General features: G+C 42.6%; 2 protein-coding genes and 1 non-coding gene across 7 annotated transcripts; 1 reads left to right on the top strand and 2 right to left on the bottom strand.

Moving 5' to 3' along the window:
- The first annotated feature begins 36 nt into the window (after nt 1-36).
- LOC119548079 (transcription intermediary factor 1-alpha) lies at nt 37-20,687 on the top strand. 5 transcript variants are annotated; one of them, XM_037855176.1, is made up of 10 exons: nt 37-902; nt 13,754-15,146; nt 15,625-15,708; nt 15,784-16,190; nt 16,265-16,394; nt 17,020-17,285; nt 17,347-17,521; nt 18,095-18,455; nt 18,525-18,648; nt 18,715-20,687. In XM_037855176.1, the coding sequence occupies exons 1-10, from the start codon at nt 714-716 to the stop codon at nt 18,973-18,975; spliced, it is 3,390 nt and encodes a 1,129-aa protein (XP_037711104.1). In that variant the 5' UTR covers nt 37-713; the 3' UTR covers nt 18,976-20,687. The 5 variants fall into 5 exon arrangements, with proteins under 5 accessions (XP_037711104.1, XP_037711126.1, XP_037711096.1 ...); XM_037855198.1 differs by having other exon boundaries at nt 13,754-15,140; nt 18,119-18,455; XM_037855168.1 differs by having other exon boundaries at nt 38-902; nt 18,712-20,687.
- Nucleotides 12,144-12,227, bottom strand: Trnal-uaa. The gene has a single exon. It is a non-coding gene; the product is annotated as a tRNA-Leu (tRNA).
- A 5-nt stretch (nt 20,688-20,692) lies between the features above and the next one.
- Nucleotides 20,693-24,984, bottom strand: LOC119548112 (meckelin). Its single transcript, XM_037855209.1, has 7 exons — nt 24,703-24,984; nt 23,054-24,018; nt 21,820-22,997; nt 21,595-21,763; nt 21,116-21,203; nt 20,896-21,059; nt 20,693-20,834 (listed from the first exon to the last, which is right to left on the bottom strand). The coding sequence occupies exons 1-7, from the start codon at nt 24,953-24,955 to the stop codon at nt 20,754-20,756; spliced, it is 2,898 nt and encodes a 965-aa protein (XP_037711137.1). The 5' UTR covers nt 24,956-24,984; the 3' UTR covers nt 20,693-20,753.
- Between the last annotated feature and the right edge of the window lie 988 nt (nt 24,985-25,972).

Here is a 25,972-nt window from a genome sequence, read left to right on the forward strand (position 1 = left end):
TAATTGAATCCAAAATGGCTGAACATTTTTTGTACAGAAGAAGCGTCCAACGAGAGCAAACGCCGTGAGACAGTGTGTTTTCGCAGCGAATAAATGCAATAAAACCGCATTAAACGCGCCCTCGCAACGCGAATTGACAATTTGGAGTTGCGTGCTGGCGAAATGCCGCACAAATCGCTTAAAAAAGTGTCGGCCAGACGGGAAAATAGGGAAATTCGAGCGAGCGCAGCGAACGTGTATATGTAAAGTAAAACGAAAGTTGTGGATGTCGCTCCGTGTGAAAGAGAGGGCGAATATATATATATATATATTTGTGTGTATATTTTTGCAAGCCGAGAAGGCTAAGGTGAAATGAAAATGCATTAGCATTCAAAAACAAAAAGACAATTATCAATAAAAATCAGCGAAAATCGTTTGTGAAAATCATATTTTGCACGCTCGTCTGTGTGTGACTGTGTCTGCGCGCGCCCTGTGTAGTGGTGTGTGTGTGTCAGCATTGGAATGGATTAACAAAACCAACTGATTCCAAAACAATAAACCGCACAACATAACAATAATAATAATCATGCTGTTCCAAGGAAACAGCTGGTGATTAAACATTCGGTCGCTTAGACAACCAAAATCGGTTGCTATAATTAGCACGCCCACATTTTAAAACACCACCAACAAAAAAAAACACCGCCCACGCGGTAAAATCGTAGGATATCGGCGATATGGATATGGATTTGGAGCAGCTAAAGAACGACTTTTTGCCGCTAATTGCCGGCATCAAGCAGGAGCAACTGGACGCCGTGCCCACGGATGTCCTGCCCCAGATGAGCACGCCCAGCACGGCCACCACCTCGTCGCTGAGCTCCTCCTCCCTGAGCCTCAGCAATCCCTGCGACAGTGCCGAGAAAAGGGTGGGTACTTAGTCTACATCTTACCTTTAGTCACCGCCCCTTTTGAGGTTAACTAAGGCCGCCTAATCACACGTGCTCTCACCGCTGATAACAAAGAGTCGGCTAATCATTTGTATACAAATGTATGCATATCCCCCCTGTCTGTTCAGCGTAAATTATTGTTTTGGTTTGATTTTGATGCGCTCTCGTGCTGTGCGCTTCTTATCAACCGTCCATTTCGAGTCTCGTGCAAAAAGCATTTGTTATCTTTTTCCCAGGCCAAAGCAAACAAACGCCAGCACTCACACAATAAAGCGGGCAGACAAACAAACAGCAGGCAAATGTATGTGAGTTTGTTTCACTTTCGCGGCCCAGTCCCAGATTTTACACGGAAAGAAAACAGCATGTGATTTGGTGGCTTTAATTTTTTTTAAATGGAATAAAGATACATACAGAAAGTGCAACTTTTTACAGAACTTAAACCAAAACAAATACATTTCCTATGAATTGATATGGTATTGCATTTATAAACCATTTCAATAGATGATTTGATTGAGAACTTCAATCTTATATTAAAATATCTTAATATTTACTAAGTAAAAATATATACAACATTTTATGAGGTAGCTTATCACAATTGAAATTATTATGAAAGTATGCCAACTAATGTGAATAAAACAAACATTTTTATGTAGATTATGAAGAAACTTCCAGAGTGTTGTTTTAAAATTTTTATTTAACAATAAATTAAATGTGATCATAAAAAAATATTGGACATTTATTCATAGCTGAATATTATATGAGAATGCAATAGCTAACTACACGCTTGGGCTGAATTTTTTCTTCAGTGTAGTTTTGAGTTGAAGTCTCGTGCCGATGGTTTTCGATACCCCCTGTGGGTGCGAGCGGATCAGCACGCTGGCTGGAGATGCTCTTTCCTGTCTTCCATTGGAACTCGCGATCAGCTGCAGCTGCCACTCTCCAGAAGAGCGAGAGTGTGTGTGTGTTTGTGGTCTTTTCTGTTTGCTCTCCGTCGTGCTTGAGCTGCTCTTTCAGCCACAGTAGAACCTAAGTAACTGACTCCAAATGGCCTTTTCTAAAAAAGATAGTGTGTGTCAGACATATATCCCCAGGCAAAATAAGTTTAAATATGATGAAGCTTATTGATGTTATAGCTATACAAATTTTTGTCATATAATAAATAACAAAATTTATATCATTCAAGTGTAAGTTTATATCATTTAAATATAAATTTCGTTTCTCCTTTCGAAAAAGAAACAATATTATTTTAAACAAAACAAAATTTATGTGAATCATGTAGAAAATATTTTTATAACTACAGGAATAATTTTCAAAGTAATGCTAACCAGAAAAATATAATAAAGTTTGCATTTAAAATGTATTTTAATTGTGTAAAAATGTCTCAACAAGCTTTACTTTAAAAAAAACCTACGCTACTTACATATTTATATATGGGTTTTACGTATCTAGTTGAATTTGATTCATTGTATTTAATATGTACTGTATAGTCACGCCAATTGGCGACTGAACTTGGAGTATAATTTTTGGACCTACCGAAAATAACTAGCTTAATTGGAACATAAATTGGACAATTTTTGAGCTTTCTATAGGCTATTGTTATTTTTAACTGATTGCATAACTTGAAAACAAGCAATTGTTTTTAAAAAGTACATTACTTGATAAAATTTGAAATATGATAACTACTTTAGATAGTATTAATTGGTTAAATTATCTCATATGAGTCAAGTAAATCTAAAACACGTTTTCATTTAATTAAAAGTCGCTCTAGCATATACTTTCTATGCTTTCTATGATGATTTCAGTTACAGAAGACTGACTGTATTCAAGACTCCAACTTTTCCTCTCCTGCAGCCCGTGCAAATAAATGTTTGCCTTGAGTGGTGCCTTTTAGAGTGCCCACTCTCTCTCGAACTCAAACAGGGACTGGGAATGACATGCACTCATTCAATCCGTCCGTCAATCATGCAAACGATTGTGTTTACTGCGGTCGGTGGGGGCACTTAAGGCCCCAGACTCCGAGACCCAGACCCAGTCCCAGTCCCCCAGATCGCCATCGACCAGTCCCGACCTTAGCCCTCCAGCTAAATCCCCTCCAGATCACTCAATGCCCATTTCTGATGTGGGCAAACTGTTTGTGTAACCTATTAAGTGGATTGTACTTCTTCAAGGTGCGGATTTCAGCATGACGGATGATGGGGATTTAAACGAATAAGTACTGGATTTCAAAAGAATACTAACAACTTAGACCTCTACTGTCTGTTTCCTGACAGATGTTTTTATACCAGAGATAAATAAAGTTATTTATAACCATAAAACCCAAATATTTATAAAAAAGATATGCGATTCAGTTAGTGATCCTTTCAGTAGATTTGTATGTTAATTTGTATTTTAACAATATTTTTTGGTTATTCATAGAATAATTTAATTTAAATTATGCAAGACCTAACAAAGCGGACTGTACTATCAAAATTATTCATGAATACATTAAAAAGCGTATTATAAAGTAAGTTTTATGGGCGAAAAACAAAAAATACGAATCGTTCAACAAAGAGAAACGCGAAATAAAAGCTTTAACCCTGGTTTAAAATCACACCCACTTTTGTATAGATATTAATATATGTTTGTCCATGGATAGTTAATAACTTATTCGTTAATGTATAATAATACTCTTCAAGAAAACAGGAAAGCTTTTAATTTAGTTATTGGTTACTATGTGTATATATATCGAAAGCCATTTTGTTGTAAAGGCCATTATGCCTAGGGGCTGCTTGGTTAGACATGTTTTCAGCTTCCCGATACTGCAAAAACCATTCAAAATCACTGAAGCTTGACCGAAACGAGAAACCTATTAATCTTTCGCTCCTGTCAAAATGGCGGGTTATGTCATTAAAAGTGACAGCTGACGGGGGAAGTGCCCGTTGGCGAGTATCCATATGTCATCTCCAAAACGTTGCACCTCAATGCACTTTTCCAACCCTCTATTCAGCCATATTTAATACGCCCATCAATATACACGTTCGTTAGTATGTACTTTGTGTGCTGTTCCATGCATGCGACAGGTTGTAATTAAATTGCCTGACACTGTAATAAATGGAAACCCAAAATCGTACGACGCCATTTTGTTAGATACCGACGAAACCCGAAATGAATTCTAAGAATTTGCCTTTAATGATGTACAATTAACTCTAATTTGATGAGAATATGCAGGCAAAGCAAAACGAGGAAAAGGCAAAGTGTAGATGGCCAGACGTCGGTGCTAGGGAGCTTCAAATCCCCTCCGAATAAAAGTCGTTAGGTGCACGAAAAAGAAAAAAAAATTGTGTAAAAAGTAAAGTTTCTAATTAACTTGATTACCCTGCAATCTGCCAGATGGATCTTGGAAAATGCTTCCCTTTTCACTTTTCACGGCCTACCTGTCTCTCACACAGCCAACGGTAAATAAATAAACCTTCACCTGTCATCCTCGGCGGAAACGACGCCGTTGATTTTTTCTAAATGTCTGCCCATTATCGCTTTTACAGTCAAGCATCCCTTTGGTGATACGAATCAAAAAAGATTTGGGTAGTCTTCTCATGTTTCAAACCATTGAAGGTTAGGTAATGGCTTTCGAAAACTGGTTTTCTGACCATTATATTTGTCCGAATAAGTTGAAATATGGAATGGTGTTCCGAATATAAATGTAAAAGGATTCCTGAAGCTGAGTACTATACCTTTTTTAATTTTTTTCGATTATACCCCATCGTATAGATAAATAATACAAACCTAATTAAAAATCAATCAACTATTATCGTGTCAAAACTTTTCCTATACAAACACATTTGCAATTTTATTTCTTAAGAGTTTTGATCTAATTTCGCATACACCTGTTTTTTCCCCATCATTAAAAACTACTTGTCATTATTCTGGGACCATCTGCTAGAATACATTATTACTATCAATTTTCGATGAATACGCTTCGCAAATTGCTTTTAAATCGTTCATATAATTGAACTTCGTGAACCTTGAGAAAATGGTTACCGGAAAATGCGTCGTACATTCGAACATAAAGTAGTACTATTTTTGCAACAAATTTAATTACGTAATAATGCCGCAAGGTGGTTCCACTTAGGGAAGTTCTCCTGTTTATCCGAGAGATACACATTTTAATTGCTTTTCCCGGGCAGTCAGTGGGCGTAAGGCCGCCCTAATCCATCCATCGGCGTCCAGTGCGTAATTAAAGTTGACTGCGACTGCGGGGTCAGTGCGGATGGATGGATGGATGGAATGGGAAGTGGAGTGGGTGCGGGTGCGGGTTCGTTGGCAACATGTGTACCCTGGTCGCACTCCTGTGCGGGGATTAGGTGCTACACAGGACATAATCCGATCACAAAAAGAGGATTATAACGTACAACAACACAAAAATTGTGCAGTCGGGCGTCAGTGGCAAAATGGCAAACCCAATTGAAGTTACTTTAAAGTGGAGCGCTTTTCTGTCCTCGGTGGGGAAATGTGCAGGAGATATTCGTCTCTGGCAAAGTTTTATAAGCTGCATAAGTCCTGAGAAACGAAAATGTCTGATTTCCTTCAATAATCCTACGGCAACAGCCAGCACAGATGTAAGCAGATTTTTCGAGCTGAGTCAGCTGCCGCCTCACTGCCACGCCCCCAGATACACCTACGCCTACGCCCTAGTAGCATATCGGTTATATGATTGCTATTCCTGCAACGAGCGTCACGATTTTCGGGCCCCCTGCTGGCTGGGAAGTCTTACCGGTTTGTGTATCTACATCAGCGGGGAGTCGCCATTTTGGAAAATGTATATATACATATATATTTGGTGTATACGTGTCTGCAGATGCCATGGCCTCCGGGAGCAGGAACAATTGCATCGGGCACAAAAAGAACCGCAAACCGCAGCAGCAGCAGCAGCAGTGACGGCTTTGGTAAGCTCCAGAGACCAAGGGCCACCGGCTCGTCGGACCAACGCAACCACAACGCCCTGACGCCCCTGCCCTGGCCACGAATAGCCCAACCCAACCCAAGCCAACCCTCAACCGTCAACCGTCAACCGTCGTCTGCAGCAGCCCTGGGGTCCAAAATCCGTGGAGTGGACCAAACCAACCGACAGCTCAGTCCGTTCATTAGTTTGCGGTTTCCTGGTATCGTTTCGGTTGGCTCCACGTCTTTGGTCTCATGGCTCCCAGCTAGGAATATTCAATTTTGAATTTATGCTCGCTACATGATTGGAAATAATAATTATTATATCTTTCCGCGTGTAAACAATCGAGCTTTACTAACCCCAAACTTGTATTAGGGTTCGAATCTTGAGTTATACAACTCTCAAGAAAAACAACTAAACCTAACCTCATTGTATTTAATGACCCAGCTGTAAACAGTCGAGTTTCTCTGACCCGAAACTTTCTTAACTGTATATTTTATAGCCCGAACTCTACCTATAAAGAATTTAATGTTTTAGTATTGTCAAAGAATACTAATATATGTTTTTATTCAATTTGAAAGCATTTTAAAGTATAATAATGATCTAATGACTTACGTCAACCGTAGTTAAAGCAAAAAGAAAACAATTCAGAAGACTATTGATGCCTCATAATGGTAGGGTGGTTCATCCAGCCTTCTTCCATTGTGCTCGTGTGTCCTTGTGTGTTTTTATATGTTTATATTTAATCTCTTTCTTGTTTTTTAAGTAAACATTTCATTATTGGGACAGCAAGCAGCTGGGTAAATATACTACAAATTGCAAATTTTCCATGCAAGTGGAGTACAGCTCATTAGATATAAAGCAGATAATAATGAGTAACTGATAGCCTTGAAGACAAATCGTAGAGCATTGAAAGGCTATTAAGTTTCCTTTGATCAGGAAGGTATCTTGATAAAGGATCTAATCGATCGACATACTTAACTCACAACCCTTGGCTGTCATTGTAATCTCAATGAATCACTTTATTACTGCTCGTTCGGTGTGTCATTCTGGGTAGGAACTTCCACTTATCAGTGACATTATGAATCCCCTAATGTTCCAACAAAAGGGTCTGTCAAATGATGACATTTCTGTAAAAAGCAATTTTATTTACATAAACCCAGACGACTTCCTTCGGTTAGGAGCTACAGTTTGGCAGTTGCCACCGCTTTTAATGGGTTCCATCGATTTTCTCATAAAATAAAGCAAAACTTTTCTGTTCGTTCTGGCGTGCCATTTACGATTTCCATACAATTAAATCTTTACGACTGGAGCGATGTGGCTTGAGACATTCGAGCAAAGGAACCGAAGGATACAAAAGTATTATATTTAATGGGTTCCGTCATAAACAGTCTCCGTTTATGGGCAGACCTTAAAATATAGATAGCTTTCCAAATTTTCAAAAGGAAAACATTTCAGTACTGTTTTCTTGAGAATTCGTTTAAAAAAATATTACTCAGACACTTGAACTTATCTCGAGTTTTACTGGGAATTTGGGAAATTCTGCGTATGTAGAACAAGAACTTGGGGGTCTATCTGCTCTTTTTCCAATCGCTCTGTGTGTGTGTATCTGCTTTAATCCAGAATCCTGCTTTTTATGAAACCATTTTTGTAGCCATTTATATTGTATATGTACATGCTTTTTTGGTCGCTCAAATTGCGTTATGAAATGTAATGTAAGGTCATTAGGGTCTGTCCATTAGGTTGGGTTTTCGGGTGGTTCATACCACCCCGATTCTGCCGCGGCTCCTCCTCCATCTCCTGGGCGGAAATTGCAGCGACGTTGGCCGGATATGTCCGCGATTAAACCGAATGCCCAATGGCCCAAAATGGCGCTGCTCCTGCGCCTCCCTTTCCATTGGTAATAGATATGAATCCGATTTGAAGGGCCAGCCGCGATTTGGAATTCGTATTCGGATTCGAATGGCCCTTAATGCGTATTGGATATTTACAATTTTATTTATTTATGTCGTACTCTCACGGATTGGCTTTATTTTATGTATGTATGTACATCTGGCGGTGGCCCCGCCATTAATATTTATCAGCTGCTGCACCTTTTCCGACCCTGCAACTTGGTTCTGTTCCCGATGGCGTCGCATAAATCGCAACAACTTTTGGCCCGACACGCCCCCCAAACGCCCCTGACTTCCTCTGGGTTCACTTGGTTCACGAGCTCTCCAGCTCCCCAGGTACAATCAAGTTTTTCGCTTTTATTATGGGGAGTATAATATATTTTATACGGCTCTATCTGCCTCCGTCCGTCCTCATCGCTCCCCTCTACCTTTCTTACCAATTTATGGCGGCCATTTTGAAGTGAGCGTTGTGTCTTTGAAATTTTAGTTTATTGCAAAGACTCATAAATATTTCAAGAGCAAGTTTCGTCTTCATTGCTCCGGGGATTTGATGATGGGGGGGGAGGATTGATGAAAGAGAAAAGTATCATCATAAGGTTGATGTACTTTGATGTGCCATGCCAGACTGTCACCTGAGGTCCCCATTGCTTTTGAGTGCTTTATAGATTTTCCATAAACACGATTGCACACTTAGTTTGGCGGTGAAACATTTATAGACCCACTTCATTTCGTTTCGGGAATACCAGCTGGATGATTCAACCAATTCGATTTCCACTTGCCCATGATCTATTGAACCTTGGTCGCCATTAATTATCGTTATCATAACTGGGGCCATAAATATGGCCTGGTTCCATATTAAAATCCCATGTCTTGAATATTTTCAGCCCCAAAGAATCTCGGAATTGATTAACCCGCCTGTACATATCTGGGGAGCATTACCAATTCGATTACTTTGATCAGATTTAATGAACCGTCGACCATAACAACGGAGCATATCGAATGGATCCGCCTTGCCCAAAACGGGGAACTGTGGCGAATGAACCTTGAATGGAAAGCGTAGCGAACTACATGCAATTAATTTATATTTGCGTAAATTATAAATTTAAATTAGCTGTAGGCATTCCCTTTAAAGGTTCTGCTTGTTGTTTTACCAAAAATAATCCCTGATTTCTTTGTCACGTTGCATGGACATGCGATTGAATGATGGATTGAAGATTGGACCATTGTGTAGTAGAAATCCTAAACGTAATTAATTTTCAGCTTTTGTTGCATCAAAGGATTTGCCTGTTGTCCGAAAGTTCAAAGGACATGTACGCACACATATGTATGCATATGCCATCTGATGCCTGCCGTGTGTTTGTGTGTTGTAAATGTGCAAAATAAGCGAAATTGATGTAGGGAGCAACAATAAACAAGCGATGGTCGGCCATCATCAACCGGCATCATGGAGCAGCCAGCCGTCTGAAATCCGAAGAAACCCAAAAAGGACCGGCAGCATGGGGCTTCATCTCTATCTGAAATCGCCAGGCAACCAGCAGGACGACAGACCTCCCATGATGCACGTCTCATATTGCTCTGATTTATGGCCTGACCAGGGGGCGGTGGGCGGTGGGGCGTGGCTCTCTGGCTGACGATGTGGGCGGTGACTAATGGGTGGGAAAAGGCCCCCCAAAAGTGCAACTCGAATGCTGCAACTGCCGGTCGGTCGAACAGCCTCAACCACCCGCAGAGGCACTTCCAAACTTTCCCCAAATTGCATTTATATAAAGCTTAATTAAATTTTAAGCCTACCTGGAAATTTGAGTGACAAGGAATACCTTTTATCGGGCCAGAACCACAATGGAGCTGTGATTGCCAACTGAGGACAACAAAATGGAAGCCATTTGGGGGCAATAATGTATGAATGGATTTATACATCTAGCGAATAATGTTGATAATCAAAATATTGGATATAAATATTTATTTCTTATTTTATTATTTGACAACCAGGATAGGCTTAGGGAACATACCATTATTTCCTCAAAATAATTATTATATAAAGATGGTTTTCCCATAATTATAAACCACTTATATTTTAGTTACAACTTTTAATTAATTCAACTTGTTAACATATTAGTTAAAGTGAAAACATGTCTACACAAAACAATAGTGTAAACCTATTATAACTTTGGTTATTGCAATCAACCTGTTTTAAATCAGTACCCATTTAATGGGAAATTAAATGTTTCCAAGCACCAACTAACACGATTTAGCAGCCCTGCTTATCTGAATCTAAACTAAACGATTGTCCCATTTTAAAAAGTGTCAATCACATTAACCGATAGACTTTTGATCGCCTGCTGTTTTTTTAATCAGCCAACTATTTGTTTAATTTGAAATCGTAGAATCGTTTCCGAACAGCTGCTTAAAATATTGAATATACGGAAATCCCACTGATTGCCCTTGGGCTATGTCTCTGGGGAGTGTTTTTTTCTTGGAGGAGAAATTCCGCCATATCTAAAGATCTCCGGCTTTTGACACGGGGGAATTCGTTCTGATGAAGGGTCGTAAACAATTTAATGGAATTATGGCGGTCCCCAGAAAATGGATTTCGAATGTGAAATGTGTCGGAAAGTTGTCTGTATGGACTTTTAACCGATTCTGGGTCTTGTGACAGCGTCAAACCTGTGGAAAAAAAAGATGAAAAAAAGAGAAAGGGGAGAGAGTGTGCGAGTGAGACGAGGGGATGTGTGCGAGTGAGAGGGCGGATGGCGAACAGGGCGAAATACAGTTGTGGAACTTCTTTCATTTAATTTCTGCAACAAAGTTTTCTGTGTGACTAACGAGACTGAAACTTTTTCGAAAATATATATTTGAAATTAAATTTCGTCAAAGCCTTTTAAAGTCCGTTGCCAAGCCAATCGGGAGTGCTTTCTGAAGCAGAGTGGGGAAAACTTTTTTTTCACAATTTACTTTCATCAAAATTACATCAATCATAAATGCACTCATTCATTCGTTCGTTGTCACGTCGCCATTCCATCAATTCCCATTTCTAGAGCTTCGTGCAGATGCTTTTGTACGTCTAGTTGCCATTTTTGTTGTAGCTGCTGTTGCTGGGGCATCCTTTTAACAATTTCTAATTGAAATTGATTTAGAACTATTTTTGCTCTCCAATTTTTGTTTGCCCCTGCATTTGAGTTGGGTTTCGTGTGAGCGTGCTGTTTTTCGATATGCGTGGCAAAACTAATGGTTTACGTGATTGGATGCTATCGTATAATGGAGGAAAATTCCCGAAAATGTTAATGGGTTAAAAATGGTTAAAAAAAACTTTTGTGGATTCGTTTTCATATCTAGAAACTTAATCTTAAAGCACTAACCTGCTTTAAAATGTTAAAAAAATTAATTTTTTAAAATCACAAATGGTAGGTACTAAATCAATTTACCTGGGGACTTGTTTTTATTGCTTTTGCGAACCCCATGATTTTCCAACATAAATGCTCAAATTCAGGATAACAGGATGTTAAGATTAGCTTGGGACAGCTTCATTTTCCATTTGAGCGGCTCGGACGATTGGAAAATCTATTAATTCGAATTACTTGCAGAAAAGCATTCTTTAAATTCTTGCCACATGCTGCCCGGCCATTTATTCGGATGGGATGCTACGGACATAGATATATACACACAAGTTTTAATGGTTTATAAATATATATATATATATATATATATATGCATCGCATTGTAGGTGCGGGCCGAGAAAACGAGTTTGCTACCCGCTTCCAGTTGCGTCAAGTCATTGCGATGCGATGGAAACATGGGGGTAGCAGCTGGTTTTTCGCCACATTTATAATGGCCTGCTCTCTGGGCCAGTGCCGCGGGTCTTGGGCAACTCTAAGTGGGTTGCGCGGCACCGATCCGAACCGCCGAATGCCACCCGAACATGACCGATCCGGGTCCGAAGCGAGCCCGAACCGTGGCGAGAAGCTTGCGGAGATGGGGAAGAGCCCATGATGAATGGCTTTCAAGTGGGACGCAGCCTTCCGAGCACACAGCCGCCTACACGCCGACACGCCCTGCACTCCGCTCCACTGGTCGCCCATCTACAATGGATGCCAAAATAATAGACGTGGGAGCCATTCAGTTACTATCAAGGGTCTTAAGTATAAGTTAAATAGTTATAACAAATTTATAAGATATTTAAAATGAAGCAAAAACATTTAAAAAACTTAATTAAAAGAATTTCACTCTTGATTATAAGCTTATTTAACAAGAAATATAGAGAGATATGAAAAAAGTTTTGACAGCTCATATTTTAGGAGAAAAGAAAACAAGCGCAATCTTGTATTGCTCATCAGACACTTTAAATTGTTAGCCACAAATGTGTTTCATGATAATTTAGAAAGATAAAAAAAATAATGTAAAAGCAACCTTTTTTGCCAGGTGTGGGGTTCGAACCCACGCTCTCTCTCGAGAACCAGAGCTTAAATCTGGCGCCTTAGACCGCTCGGCCAACCTGGCTGTACTCGTTATTCCATTGAAAGTACAATATAGGCTAGTAAAAAAAAGAAAACATAAAATAATTAAAATTGTTATTTTAGAGTTTATGTTTAGAAGTCTAAGAATTGTTAAATTTTTGTATCTGTTTGTGTTTTTAAACATAAAACACTAACCGCAACTGTACTTGGCCATAAAATGGATGTTTCTTGCATGATTTATGAGCGCCCGCCGAGGCGTTTCGAAAGTGGCAAGATGAGTTGGCAGTTGGGCTCTGGAGAAAACTGAGGCGAAACTTTCTTTCGGACGGAAGATGGATCGCCGGATCGGCTCTAGCACTGGGATCCGTGTGCGAAAATAATGTGCGCTGCAGTTACAGCCAGTCTCCGAATCTGCCCATCTCCCCCCTTGCCAGGATTGCAATGTCCGGAGTGGAGTCCGGATTTCGGTTCCTCCTTCAGCCTGTCGTGGCGCATTCATCAATGTCCATGGCGCTTCCGTTGCTATATGCATGTATACTATATATACGCTGTACTTTGTACTCGGTGGGGCCTGCTGCTTGTAAAACACTCGCGCACACCAATGCAACAATCTTTATCGAGCACAAACATAATCAATCAATTGGATTTATGTGCTCCAACTGAAGATAAAACTAATCAATCTTCGCTCAGCGACATTCGGAGACAGAGTTGGGGACGTCAGGCAGTGGAGTGGCCATGAAGGAGACGTTGGAACCCCAGTTTTGAGCTCCAGCATCGGGCACTATTTATTCTTCGGCTCCCTCTTAAAAGTGGTTGCTATTAATTGTACAAAAGATTCAAGGCTGCGACGTTGATATATGATCTTGGCCACTTGAGTTGAGTGAATGTAATTTCCGGTCGCAAAGTTCAAGCGCAGATAAGCCACTCCACAGATAAGGCGGATGGATTATATAACCCGTTTAATCTAATCTTTTAATATTATTTTTAGACACAAGTTGTGTACAAACTGATTAAAGAAGGTCACTTGAGGTGATTCGACTTTTAGTAACGAGGCCTAAGCTCAGCTTTGTATCCCTGAAATGTTCATGAAATTAAGTAATATTACTCAAAAACCCGCATTATCGCTTAATCAATCATAAATTTACATAAAAGTCCCATAAGTCAGAATTTTTTATTTGGGGTATTACGTCCATAAATCGTTCCGTTGCTTTATCTGGCTAGACAAAGATAAGATAAGATAGGGTCACTATAATAAGCGCAGTGAAAGTGCTGTCCTTATATGATCCAGACCTTATTTTATAGCTTGATAAGTCCACCACATAAATTATGCTGATTACCTTATCTGGATTAGCTTGTTTGAAGATAATTTAGATAGGAACACCCTATCTTAAAAATATTATGATATATGTTTCAGATGGTATAATACTATTAAACGAGTTGGAAATGAACATCTGTTGCTTGGTTATTTAATATAAATCTAATGGAAAATATATATTTAATAAGTTTTATTTTATAAATGATATGTTAATACTAAATTATAGTATGATATTCCTTATTCTTTCCTTCCAGTCGGAGTCAAACTCATCGGCATCGGCCAAGTTCACCCTGTTCAAGTGTGTCTACTGCGCCCAGCTCCTCGGATCCAACGATCGTCCCAAGCTCCTCGAATGCCTCCACGTGGCCTGTGCCCAGTGCGTGAGCACCAAGTTTTCGGAGCTGGACCGCTCACTCCCGCCACTGATCCATTGCCCGGTGTGCGACAATGCCTCACAGCAAGAGTTCATCGTGGACAACCAGTTCCTGATTGAGCAGTGTACCGCCGGTGACGGTGGTGATGGGGTCGGTCTCATGGGCTTGACCGGCGAGGGTCAGAAAACTTCTGCCGCGACGAGCATCCAATGCAGCAGCTGCTCCGATGGGGCGGTGGCCACCTCGTGGTGCGTTGACTGCTCGGAGTACATTTGCGACAGTTGTGTGCAGGCCCATCAGCGCCTGAAGATCACCAAGGATCACACAATCAAGCCCAAGGACGAGGCCAACAACGAGCAGCTGGCCGGAGCTGCTGGGGTGGACAAACTGCACATGTGCCAGTTGCATACACAGGAGAAGCTATCGCTCTTTTGCGAGACCTGTGACAAGCTCACCTGCCGCGATTGCCAGCTCAGCGATCATCGGGATCACAAATACAAGTTCGCCCACGAGATCGCCACGGAGTCGCGCCAGGCGCTGTCCACACTCGTCTCCGAGATCAACTACAAGCGGTTCCTTCTCTCCTCGGCCACCAAGGTGATCGATGACCGCCAGCAGCTGATCCACGATAAGAAGAAGGACCTGATTAAGGAGATCACAGCCATGGCGGTGAAGATTACCAATACGGTCAATACCCGTGGCAAGCAGCTCATTATGCGATTAAACGAAGTGTGCGACAGCAAACTGAAGGTGCTGGTGGAGAAGAAGGAGACGCTGCAGCTGCTGTCCGACAATACGGACCACTGCATCGACTTCATGCAGAATGCCCTGGAGAAGGGCAGCGACTTCGCGATCCTCTCGAGCAAGAAGTCGCTGGTGCGTCACCTGCAGAAGCTCAAGTGCCAACGGGCGGATATTCCCAATCCAGAGATCCCGGTGCGCATTCAGGTTCAGCTCAACCAGGTCTCCGACCTGCAGAAGGTAATCTCGCAGTTGGGCATCATCATCGTGGACGGCAAACCATATCCGCCCACGCCCTCGCCCAACGGAACCCCACAGCCGCAGCACCCACCGCGCCAGCCGCCCAGCCCGAACATGGCCCCACCGCTGCGGCCCGGACTTCCGCCCGGAATGCCAGCCGGCCTCTCGCCAAATGGACCGCCCGTCAACTTTGGACCCCAGAACGGACCGCCGCTCTACAGCAACGCAGCCCAGCAGCAGTTCAACAATCTGTCCATGAGTCGCTCCTTTCCGGGCGATGGGCCAGGTAAGGGTATGAATGATCTTTATTTTGTATTTATTATTTTTAACGTTTATAAGAAGAGGGATCGTACATTTAAAGAAAGTAGGGTCCTTATTATGGCATACAACTTTCATGATTTCAACTAAGTATATAATTAAAGAACGAATGGTTTGTTCATTATGGTTTTAAGATTATTTCAACGTAATCAATCTCGAAACGGAACCATTCCCAACCTTTTCAAGTTAATAAATTAATATACTGTTATCAAAACTTTTAATTAAAAGTTCTACCCGAACAAGTATTCTGAATTTGTATCTAATACCATAACCGACAAAAACTCAAGGGTGTTTAAAGTTTCGTTCGCGGAAGTTTAGCTTACCTTGCTGTTTCCATGATTTAGTGATATATCAGCTGCATGGAGGAGCAGGCCTGCTTTTCCAGAAAGAGGCTACCTACTGCTAGACAGTGGCTGGCACAGCTTTTTAATGGGTTTTCTTCTATGTTGCAGTTCGCTTCGGGGGAATGCCGCCAGTGGGCATGCAGCGACACGGCCAGCCGCACGTGAGCTCCTCCACGCATCCGCAAAACATGGGTAAGTGCCGGAGGCGGTGGCTCCAAGGAACCAAAGACAAGGTGGAAAATTAATTTTGTACTCGCGCATTTTCAGACATCAGCCTGCGGGGCCTGCTGAACAACCAGGCGGCGCAGAGCCCCAACGCCCACATGGCATTCAACGGACCGCCCAGCTATCCGGGCGGGCCGCAAGGAGCACCGGCGCCGGCCCATCAGTCGATGGGCCCCCAGATGCGACCGCATTTCATGCCCGGCCAGCAGGGTTTCTCCCAGGGCGGTGGTCCAGGCGGCGGACCGCGGGACGCCAACTTCATGAACAGCAACGCGCGCTTCCAGTCGCAGTATCAGCGCATGGCCAACCACGCCCAGCAACAGGCGGCGGCGGCAGCGGCCATGGCCGGAGCGGCGGGGGGCGGCGGCGGACAGATCCCCTCGCCGGGTGCACTGCAGCGTCCCCCAATGATGTCGAATCCCATGCAGAATGTGAGTGCCATGCAAAATGTAAGTTCTCAAAACAAAGTTTCATTATGCTGGAAACGGAAGTTTAACCTTTATTCTGTTTTCTCGTCCCACAGTCGTTGGGGTTTCATGGGAGCCAGGCTGGCTTTAATGCCGGCCCACCGCAGACCTCCCCGCAGTTAGGCGGCGGAGGCATGCACAGCCTGGCCAAGTGGCACATCCCGCAATCCGCGCAACAGTCGAACAGTGAGTAATTGAATTAAACTAGTCCATCGCATTTTATTTTATTTAAATGTATGTTATTTTATTGGAAAGTCCACTTCAAGCTATTTAACTTTGGATTCAAAAAAAATATTATTTCACTTGTTCAAATTTAATAAATCTTTAAATACATTTATTTTCGATAAAGAAACCTTCCCCTTAAATATTTTTTTATAAAGGATTTTAATTTGTTGAAACTTCTAAAATAAAAACTCCCCAAGTTAAACTAACTCATTTAATTTTTTGTATAATAAAAGGAAACTTTATATTTATCTTTGAAGTCTAAATAAATATTTATTTACCATGTCTTAGTATACTTTTCAAGTTAAACCTTCTCATATTAAAGAATTTGGGGATCGTAATTCGAAGTCGTGAAATTTGTTAATGACTAGGTAGTTATATCCGGGAAACCAAGTTAAGTTTATGCGTAGATTTCCGCGAACTCTTATCTAATTACTTTTAAGTTACGTCAGAGGAAATGTTGTTTATATGAATAATTGGAATGAATGGATTTCTGTGGAATTATATGGGCTTGTTGCAAAATAATCTTTGGACACTTTTGACAACTTTTTGCCCATTACTCATTGACCATTTTGTCTTCCATTTTTAGTGTGTTCACAGCAGGGTCCCCTTTTGCCTTTTGCGAATGGCCGCCAGACATCGGAAAATTTTAAAATCTCACTCAAATCTCCAAACACGCTCAAGAACAGCACCCCGCCCAGCCTGGGGGGCGGTGGTGCAGGTCACCCGGGCCTCGGAAACGGCTCCTCCAGTGCCCAACTGAACGCAGCTGCCCTGGGATTGGGGCCAGCTGTTTCGATACTCTCAAATGTCACCTCGACGAATCCAAAGACGCCCAGTCCCAGCACCCATGAGGTGGGTCCTTACATTACAGTTTAGTTTATACGGTTCTCTAACCTCTTTCTTGTATTAACAGAACACCAAGGACTTCACCGAACCCATAGACAAGGTGCGCGATGACTCGATCAACGATCTGATTGCCACCATAGCCAAGTTGGACTCGAATGGGGTGCAGGTGCTGCCAGAGGGTCGCACCAAGACCACCTCACCACAGGTTCATAGCTCCACGGATCTGTCGAACACGCAGGAAGGTAAGTACTCCCAACGCTGTCCAACGCTCCAAGTGCTTCATGTGCGTGTGGCGTTGTAGTTTCCGAATCTCATGCCCGGTCCATAAAAAAAAGGGTGGAGGAAATCAATTTGTTTAAGTCCTTGAGTGGTTATATGCTTCTTACCTGCTTATGTTTCAACCATCAGCCCTTAATCCGCTTTAGTTTTAGACTCTGGTGAAGGTTAAATGCTCATTTGTGTGGAGACTTGTCTGTTGGGTTGGGAACGCTGCTACGCTGCATCATTACCATTAGTTTGCTTGTCGGCTTACCAAATAAAATTCTAAAATTCTCATAACTTTGCTCTCTTTATTTCTATTTTCAAACATTCCGAAATCAAATAAACTCGTTTTCCAAATAAAATCCAATACGCGCAATAAACGAACGACACGAATAAATTACTAACAATTGAATCAATTCCAAACCAACACTCCAACACAAACTCAAACTCAAACAAAATCGAATTAATAAAAACAACAACAATGCATACACGACACACCCACATGAATATACACACCCGAACCATGAATGCGAACCCAAAACTAATCATATCAGTTAATAATAAAAACGAACAAAAAGATGATCCCAACGAGGACTGGTGCGCCGTCTGCCTGGACGGAGGTGAGCTGATGTGCTGCGACAAGTGCCCCAAGGTATTCCACCAGAACTGTCACATCCCCGCGATCAGCTCGCTGCCGGACGAGAGCGAGAGCTGGCAATGCCTGCTGTGCGTCAATCTCAAGGAGCTGACCAAGACGGAGGGCAGTGAGAAGGGCTCCTCCGGCGAGCTCAGACCCCTGGAGCTGCGCATCCTGCAGCGCATTTGCCTGGAGCTGTACTGCCAGTACGAGCAGAGCCTCAACTTCCGGGAGCCGGAGTCGCCAGCCAATACATCCTACTATGAGATTGTGTCCAGGTAAGTTTCAACGAACAGCTTACCTCTAATAATAATATATTAAAATATTTAATTTCTTCAACCTTGCAGTCCCATGTCGCTGGATGTGATTCGCACCCGCCTGGATCCCTCCAGCCCCAATCACTACAAGGACATTGCCGGCTTCGTGTCCGACGTACGTTTAATCTTCTCCAACACATACCTCTTCTATCAGGTGAGGGTTACTATTGACTCAGCCGTATTGGCGATCGCTACTAATGCCCGAATTTTCGGCCAGGAGGACACGAAAACATACTCCAATGCCAAATACTTGGAGAACTTCTTCGAGGAGCAGCTGGCCAAGTGGCTGCCGCAGTTCGAGGACAGCAAGCATCTTGGCAAGGGCAGCAGCTCCAACTCACCGGCGCTGTTGGGTGTGAATGCGACTGGCTCGCCGTCGCCCATAGAGAATGGACGAAAGAGCTGCGGCTCCGCATCGCTGGGTGACAGCGATTCTGGCTGCTTGCCGGCCAAGAGGGCGCGACGGTCGGGGCATGAATAGAACGAGCTAGTGCCCGGCGGAAAGGGCACAGACGGGGAGCAGCCGGTGGAGGCGGGAGAGCAACGCCGCCAGGATGAGGAGCAGGCTGGGCAGCAGCCGCAACTGCCTGCGTTTTTGGAGGAGATGGACTTGGAGATGCCGCAGCGGCCGCACAGCTTGGGCAGCAATGTTATACAGGAGAGCGCCGACTATGTGCTTCAGCTTTTGCACGCTTACGCCGCCGCATTTGGACTGTAAATGCCGCAAGAGCTACTTGCCAATATTCTCCTCTAATGTAGACTTCACTTTGTATGGTGAGCGATCTACCCGTAGGCTTTTTCCCCACTATCATGAGACACAAACACATCCAAGCAGCTACACTAAAAAAAAAAACAGCAGATGTGCCCTTTGAACTTCAGTGTCTAGACATGTTTAGAAACTCACTTGTATATAGTAAAGCCAAGCAAGTCATTTGATATGATTTTATTTATACGTACAATGGAATAAATTAAATCCTTGGGCGATCGAGAATTGAAATGAGATATGTTTAGCTAAATTCTAAGTGTTGAATATCCATAAACATTGATATAAATATTAATATAAATATGTAAACCTTTCTGTAGAGAACCACTAGAGATTAAAACTAGTTTGTAAGTGTTCAAGCTCGAGTGAAATTGTCATCCTTATTTCACTGATTTCTATTTGAGATAGACCCCATTCTGACCCATCTCTGTTGGAATTGTATTTACTTTTGTGATAGCGAAAAACAATAAGATGAACAAATTACCCATTATTCATTACTATTATTATTACCATTAAATTAAACGCTGTGGCGAAGTTCTACGTTTATTTCGAATTTGACATGTACGATATTTATTGACCGCTAACCATCCCATCAGTAGGACCTAAAGTAGGACACCCAAGCTCCTGCTCATCCCCACAACAGCATACATTCGTATACCACGTAAGAAGACACTTGAAATAAGTTAGCTGCATTCTAGCCGTCTAAGTTCCGCAGATGAATCAAACCCCTAGACTAAGAGTAAGCAAAACATTGATGTTTGGATGTTGTACGTTTGACGTCATAGCATACAGTAGGAGTAAGGAGTGACTAGCTCTATTTATTACCAATCGATCGGCGGGCCACGACTCCCGCAGGCGATGTACATATTGATCTATACATATTTCCGACAAAGAATCACCTTTTCATATATATATATATATACATATATTCATATATATATATCTAACCGAGCGTGTGTGTAGTTTTGTATGATGCCGGATTGAAACTAAAGTAAAACCAAATCAGCTAAGGTCGATATTTTCATAAATGTTTTCAATGCAACCCACGAGGAACAGACACGAACAGAATTAACGCTGGACAACTACAAAACTATTATAAAACTAGATGCTAAAACGTCTACTACCTACTCCTAATGGCGCCACAATAGGATCAATATAGGGGCAGAAAAATATTAATGAAATTATATAGCCATGCATAAATGTTTGTACGACGCTCCCAATGGACGAAAATGTGTGCTATCCTATCAAAAACACAAAAGCTAAGTAGATCATGCATAGCATCTGCGAATGTTAGTATGTTAAATGTGAAACTATGGAAATTATTTTATCTGTTTTAGCCGTAAGTTTTACGATAACAAAAGATTAACCACTGTATATGGATGTACTACTTACTATCGAGTGGATTATAAAATAATAAAAAACTTCATGTACTGCTCTGATATCATTTATATGGCAAAGAATCCGTCTTCCCGCAAATATTGCTCCTCTCTTTGGGGCTACAAGAGGAACCTCTCGTCGATGAGGGTCTTGCGGGAAACATTACGACGCACCCAATGGCGGAACACCTGGCGCAGTAACTGAAATGAAATTGAAGATTAGTTTAGCTGAAATACCAATTTACTGAAATGTAAAACCTACTATATTAAACACACAAGCTGCCGCAGCTGCAATCAACAAGTTTGTGGTTATCAGGAAGATCGACAGCAGCAGGAGCAGTTCCATCACAAAGATGTGCAAATGGTTACCCAAAAGGAGAACACGGGAGAAGCTGAACGAATCGTCTATGTAAAAGGTACCCTTGTCTGAAAATTTAAATAGTTGTAACATCTGGGAGAGAAATACCTTAGTAACTACTCACTTTCCGTAATATAGTTGTCGATTTCGCAGTTAAGCAATTGCTCTACAAATGATTTTTCCTTAATAATGTAATCCATGTCCTTAATGGCCTATTATCCGAATATTATTAAATAAACATATGGTATTTGAGAAACTATTTGGCACGATTTTCCATTTTCAATTACAAATGTGCTTTTTGAAATCTTTAAAGAAAATGCGTTTTGAATTTTACAGAAATTGGAGGCTTAGGTACATAATATAGTTTGGGGCCCAATTTTTCGTATCTGTGCAATAAAATAAGACTTTCTCCTTTTTAAATTGTTAAATTAAGTCTGCTGGTTCTTAGTTATAAAGTGTTATTCCTATACAAAATTTCACGGGAGAATATCTTTTTAAATTTGTTGTTCAATATCCATTACTTTTCAAATATGCTACGAATGGACCTCAACTAGGTACTATTAATAAAAACTTTTGTCTTTTAATATTTTAATTTTAACTCACGTGATCGATAAAGGCGCAGAAGAAGCGATTTACGCTGGCATACGCGATGGAGGTGCGCTCCATCTGGCCATCGATGCTGGGAACGATGTCCTTTTGATATAGAAGGGTCTGCGAGAGGCTGCCGGTAAGGCTGCGCTGGAAGGGCAGCAGCAGTCTCTCCAGGTAGATGCTGTGGTAAAAACATAATAAAATCCATATCCCTCTGGAGATACAGCCAATACTCACTGAAGATTTCTGGGAGGCAGGATGATGTACGCCTGCTTATCCGAATCCATGAGCAGTCCCCGCCTTCCACACATGGTCTGGGTCCTCTGGAGCTGCAGAATCATCGAGGACATGTCCGCATCGGCAAATCCGTGTGGGGATCTTCCGTGAATGTAGTATCCAAACCCAGGTTCCGTTAGCGAGAACAGAGAGATATTGGCCATACTGCACAGATCGATGAACTTCTGGAGAGGATTGGCCATAAGCAGGTGGTGTCCTATTATTTGTAGCAGATAGGTGAGCAGATAAATGGCTGCTAGCAAGCAACAGCGCAGTCCGAGATCCCCGCTGGTAAATCTCTCCAGGAACTGATAGCCAGCAATGACCACCAACACCTGACCCAAGGTGGAGTACTTCTGGCTCACACTAAGGCGAATCCAGGCATTGGCCGTGAAGAGGACCCGCCAGGCGGAGACGCTGCTCTCGGCCACGAAGGTCCGCACGCTGGAGCAGAGCGAGGAGCTGTCCAGGTTTAGACGCTGCCCTTCGCAGCTGCTTCGCGGCCTCTCCCAGTCGATGAGGAACAGTTCCAGCTGGCTGGAGCGCCACAGCTGAACGCCCAGGAAGAGCAACTGCAGCAGACAAGCGGGATAGAGCAGGATCTTCAGCAGGCGTGGATTGGAGGCTTGCAGCAGCAGGAGCAGCAACGCAGTGGCCAGCAGTGCATAGGCCACATTTCCGGCCAGCTGCAGGAGGAACTCGATAAGGCTGCTCATCTGGCAAAGATCGGCTTTTCTCCTTCTTCGCAAGTTCTGAAGACGGAAAATGGCAGCTGCAAAAGCCAGCAAAAGGAGCAAGGGCAGCGCCACTTCCAGTACTAACCAATCCCATCCCCGTTTCACTTGCTCGTGTGTAATCCTCAAGCGGAACGGATACAGTTGGGCGAGTGAGGCATTTCCCGATCCTATCTCAATGTGCCGATATCGCAGTCGGATGAGGGGCAGACCCACTCTATCCGGCTGATCCTTGTCCAGAGTATAATGCAGTTGTATGTCCTCCACATAACGCAGTGAGTAATACTGCTGAAGCTTGTGGGCATCCTCGTAGCGTGGTAATGTCTGGTGGATTCTATTGTCCCGCGGAGAGGCGGATATCAATTGGAAACGCTTCACCAGCTGCCACTCCTCCTGCTGGGGACGCTGAAAAGAGGATTTGATTACTAAATGTAGTCCAAGTAAATCCCGCCAAATCTCACCTGGTTCTCCGACGTCAGGGTCTCGATGAGCACGGGCAGCTGGTGGAGTAGAAACTGCCAGTTGCTGCTAAAGTTTAGGAAAATCGTGAGGAAGTCGTCGTTGGCCTGCTGGTTGGCCAGGTCAATGAGTCGCTCCAGGGTGAGCTGGCATGACACCTCCCACTCCTGCTCCGGTAAAGCCAGTCGCAGATTTGGCGCCGGCTTCTGGCACATGTTCAGCATCTCCGTATGGAAGGCACCCCACCGTTTGAGTCCACCATCCAGGCCAAAGGTTGTGCTAAAAAGTCGCAACTCCTTGCGATCCGGCAGCTGGAGCGTCTTCGAGAGCAGGTCCTTGGTAACTCGACCCTTTTTGTAGAACAGGAACGGCTGGAGGGAACGCACCTGCTCACCGGAGTGGGCATACTTCATCACCACATCCGAGACCTGGGTGAGCAGGAAGGCGCTGCAGGGCGAGTGCTTCTCCAGGGAGAAGTGCGATAGCACACAGAGATTGGCCAGCTGCTGGCAGGCTGTGTCGTTCCGCAGGGTCAGACAGAAGAAGGCCACGAACTTAAGGTCCCCAAAGTGGTTGGGTGCCAATGCATCCGGCTTGGAACTGGTGGAGGCCTGCCAGAAGGCATTGTAGTGCAGATACGGACGGAGCAGAGTGCTGGCCAAGCAGAAATCCTGATAGCGGAAATTGTGGGTCATATCGCAGGTTTGGCAATCGCCCACGCTGCTCGCTGGGTTCGTCTGGGTCAGGATAATCCCAGAAATTAGCGGATGCACTGGCAACTGACTGGCGAATACCGACGTGGTGTTGAGGTATCTATAGGTGCAATAAGCGGAGGGACGCGGCTGTGGCAGCCATACCGAGGTGCAATTGTCGCTCCTGTCCGGGGTGCAAATCTCATCGCAGGTGGGCCACGTCTTGCCGCGCTCATAGATGGACAGGTGACCAGTCGGGCACTTGCAAGAGAACTCTGAAATGGGGGATAGGCAAAGGAAAAAATAATGTCAGCCGTACACCCATGCCCAGAAAACCTTATTGTCTTCTGGGTTCCTTACTTTATTTCATTTCAAATGCAAATTGGTAAAACCCTTTTAAAATTATATGTGTTTAACTGCCGGAACTTACCTAATCAGAATACATTAATCAAGTTGAAATTATGACAATCCTATCTACTCCTACTTCAAATATTAAGTCATATTCAAAAACTGTTGGTAATCTAAATATTGAACTCTTTATTTGTTGAGAACGAAGCGATCTTTTAAGAACGTACCTTTGTTTTTATAATTTAAAAAAAATTTAGGGATTAGACTCTAAAAAAAAGGTAATTTGCATAATTTTGATTGAATTTAAAAATGTAAAAATAAACGTAATATATAGTAAGACCATTTTTGGGGTTAATAAAACTTGAAGATAGCAGGTCAGTGACCCCAAAAATAACACATTTTCAGCAATGACTTGAAGGAATTGGATTCTAGCTGGAATCGCGAAAGCCTCATAAAATCTTAATCTCAAGTTATTATAAATTATTGAGTGACCTAAAAAGTGGGGGTTTTCCTGGAGGAAAGAAATCATAGTTTTCCTTGAGTGGCATGCAGTTCCCAACCCCTTCGCCTGCCACCCCTTTGGGTTCTGTTTGATCAATACTACCACTCACTGTCGGGCTGCAGTTTTCCGAGGCCCCCATCTCCAGAGGCGACCTCATTGCAGGGCACACAGTCGAATAGGTTGAGGTTGTAGAACTCGTTCTTGAGGCACTGCAGCGGATTCTGGAAGCGGAAAGTGTGTGGCGTTGGCACCTGTGTGGGACTTGGCGTTGGAATGACCAGCGAACAGCGGGCAATTTGAATAGGATGTCCGATCCAGAGGAGGGCAAGGCACCAGCTGATGACCCGGAGGAAGTACCTCATCCTGTTCTGATTTCCGGAGCTGCTGCTCTCTCTTCAAAACGCGAAAGGATACTGAATACCCCATCGATTGCAGCTGCAATTTCGAAGGCGCCGAGGAAGGCAAGTAAACAAGTGGACTCGTGGTGGGAGCGGAGTTGCTATAGCTACCCAACCCCAGGATTTCACCGGGCACGCATGCAAAATGGCCATTATCTGGGGGTTGGCTCAGGTGGTTGCTCCCTCGACCGAAAGTCCACCTCAAGTGTAATGAGTCCTCGAGACTTGTTACGCCTCGGATTATCGTGTGTCCCACTGGGTTTCCTTATACATTTCAGCACATTGCGTGCTCAAAATTGAGATTGCCATCATTACTTTCTTTGCATTTTGCATACGATTTGTGGGTAAATATGGCTAGGCTATTTTAGAAATTAGATTAAACGTGATGGAATTCTTTATCGGGCAAAACCTTTGACCATCACTGGGGTTATTAAATTAATTGAGCGCCTTGCAATATTAAATATTATAATTTATAATGTATATTTCAATACATGAAGGCGAATTATAGTATTAAATAGAAACAATGCACATTATAGTAAATAAATATCAGAATTATAATGTCTTAAAGAATTTTGGAAAAGCATTTCAGAGTTTAATCATGATATTGAGAAACTAAACTGAACTTCATCAGGAGAACAATTCCTAATGTTTTCAAAATGCATTTTTTTGTTTGTTTTTATATATTTATTTATGTTAGACATAAATTAATTTAAAGTGATTCGAAATAAATAATAAGTTTCTTGTCTAATAGGCATAACTTAAAAATCTTCATTTGTCCGTTACATTTGACTATACAACAAGCAAAAGCGGTTACATTAACCTATCATTAATGGAAATATCCATATGATAATATTTTTAGACTATGGTGTCTATATAAAAAGGTTACAATCAAACTATTTTCGTAGCAGTTGTTTTAAAAATTTCAAAACATGTTTTGAAGCTTTCGTGAAGCCGCCCTTTGCTTTTTCGGGCTTTTGGCTG

The sequence above is a fragment of the Drosophila subpulchrella genome, chromosome 3R, assembly GCF_014743375.2.
Source record: "Drosophila subpulchrella strain 33 F10 #4 breed RU33 chromosome 3R, RU_Dsub_v1.1 Primary Assembly, whole genome shotgun sequence".
Classification (NCBI taxonomy): domain Eukaryota; kingdom Metazoa; phylum Arthropoda; class Insecta; order Diptera; family Drosophilidae; genus Drosophila; species Drosophila subpulchrella.

Excerpts from the sequence above, each read along its gene's own strand:
- LOC119548079 (XM_037855168.1), top strand. The coding sequence starts at position 714 with ATGGATATGGATTTGGAGCAGCTAAAGAACGACTTTTTGCCGCTAATT. Across the intron at positions 16,395-17,019 it reads ATCCGCGCAACAGTCGAACA|TGTGTTCACAGCAGGGTCCC; the intron begins GTGAGTAATTGA and ends TTCCATTTTTAG. Across the intron at positions 18,456-18,524 it reads TACTATGAGATTGTGTCCAG|TCCCATGTCGCTGGATGTGA; the intron begins GTAAGTTTCAAC and ends TCAACCTTGCAG.
- LOC119548112 (XM_037855209.1), bottom strand. The coding sequence starts at position 24,955 with ATGAGGTACTTCCTCCGGGTCATCAGCTGGTGCCTTGCCCTCCTCTGG. Across the intron at positions 24,019-24,702 it reads CGGAAAACTGCAGCCCGACA|AGTTCTCTTGCAAGTGCCCG; the intron begins GTGAGTGGTAGT and ends CCCCCATTTCAG. Across the intron at positions 21,764-21,819 it reads CTGCCTCCCAGAAATCTTCA|CATCTACCTGGAGAGACTGC; the intron begins GTGAGTATTGGC and ends TTTTTACCACAG.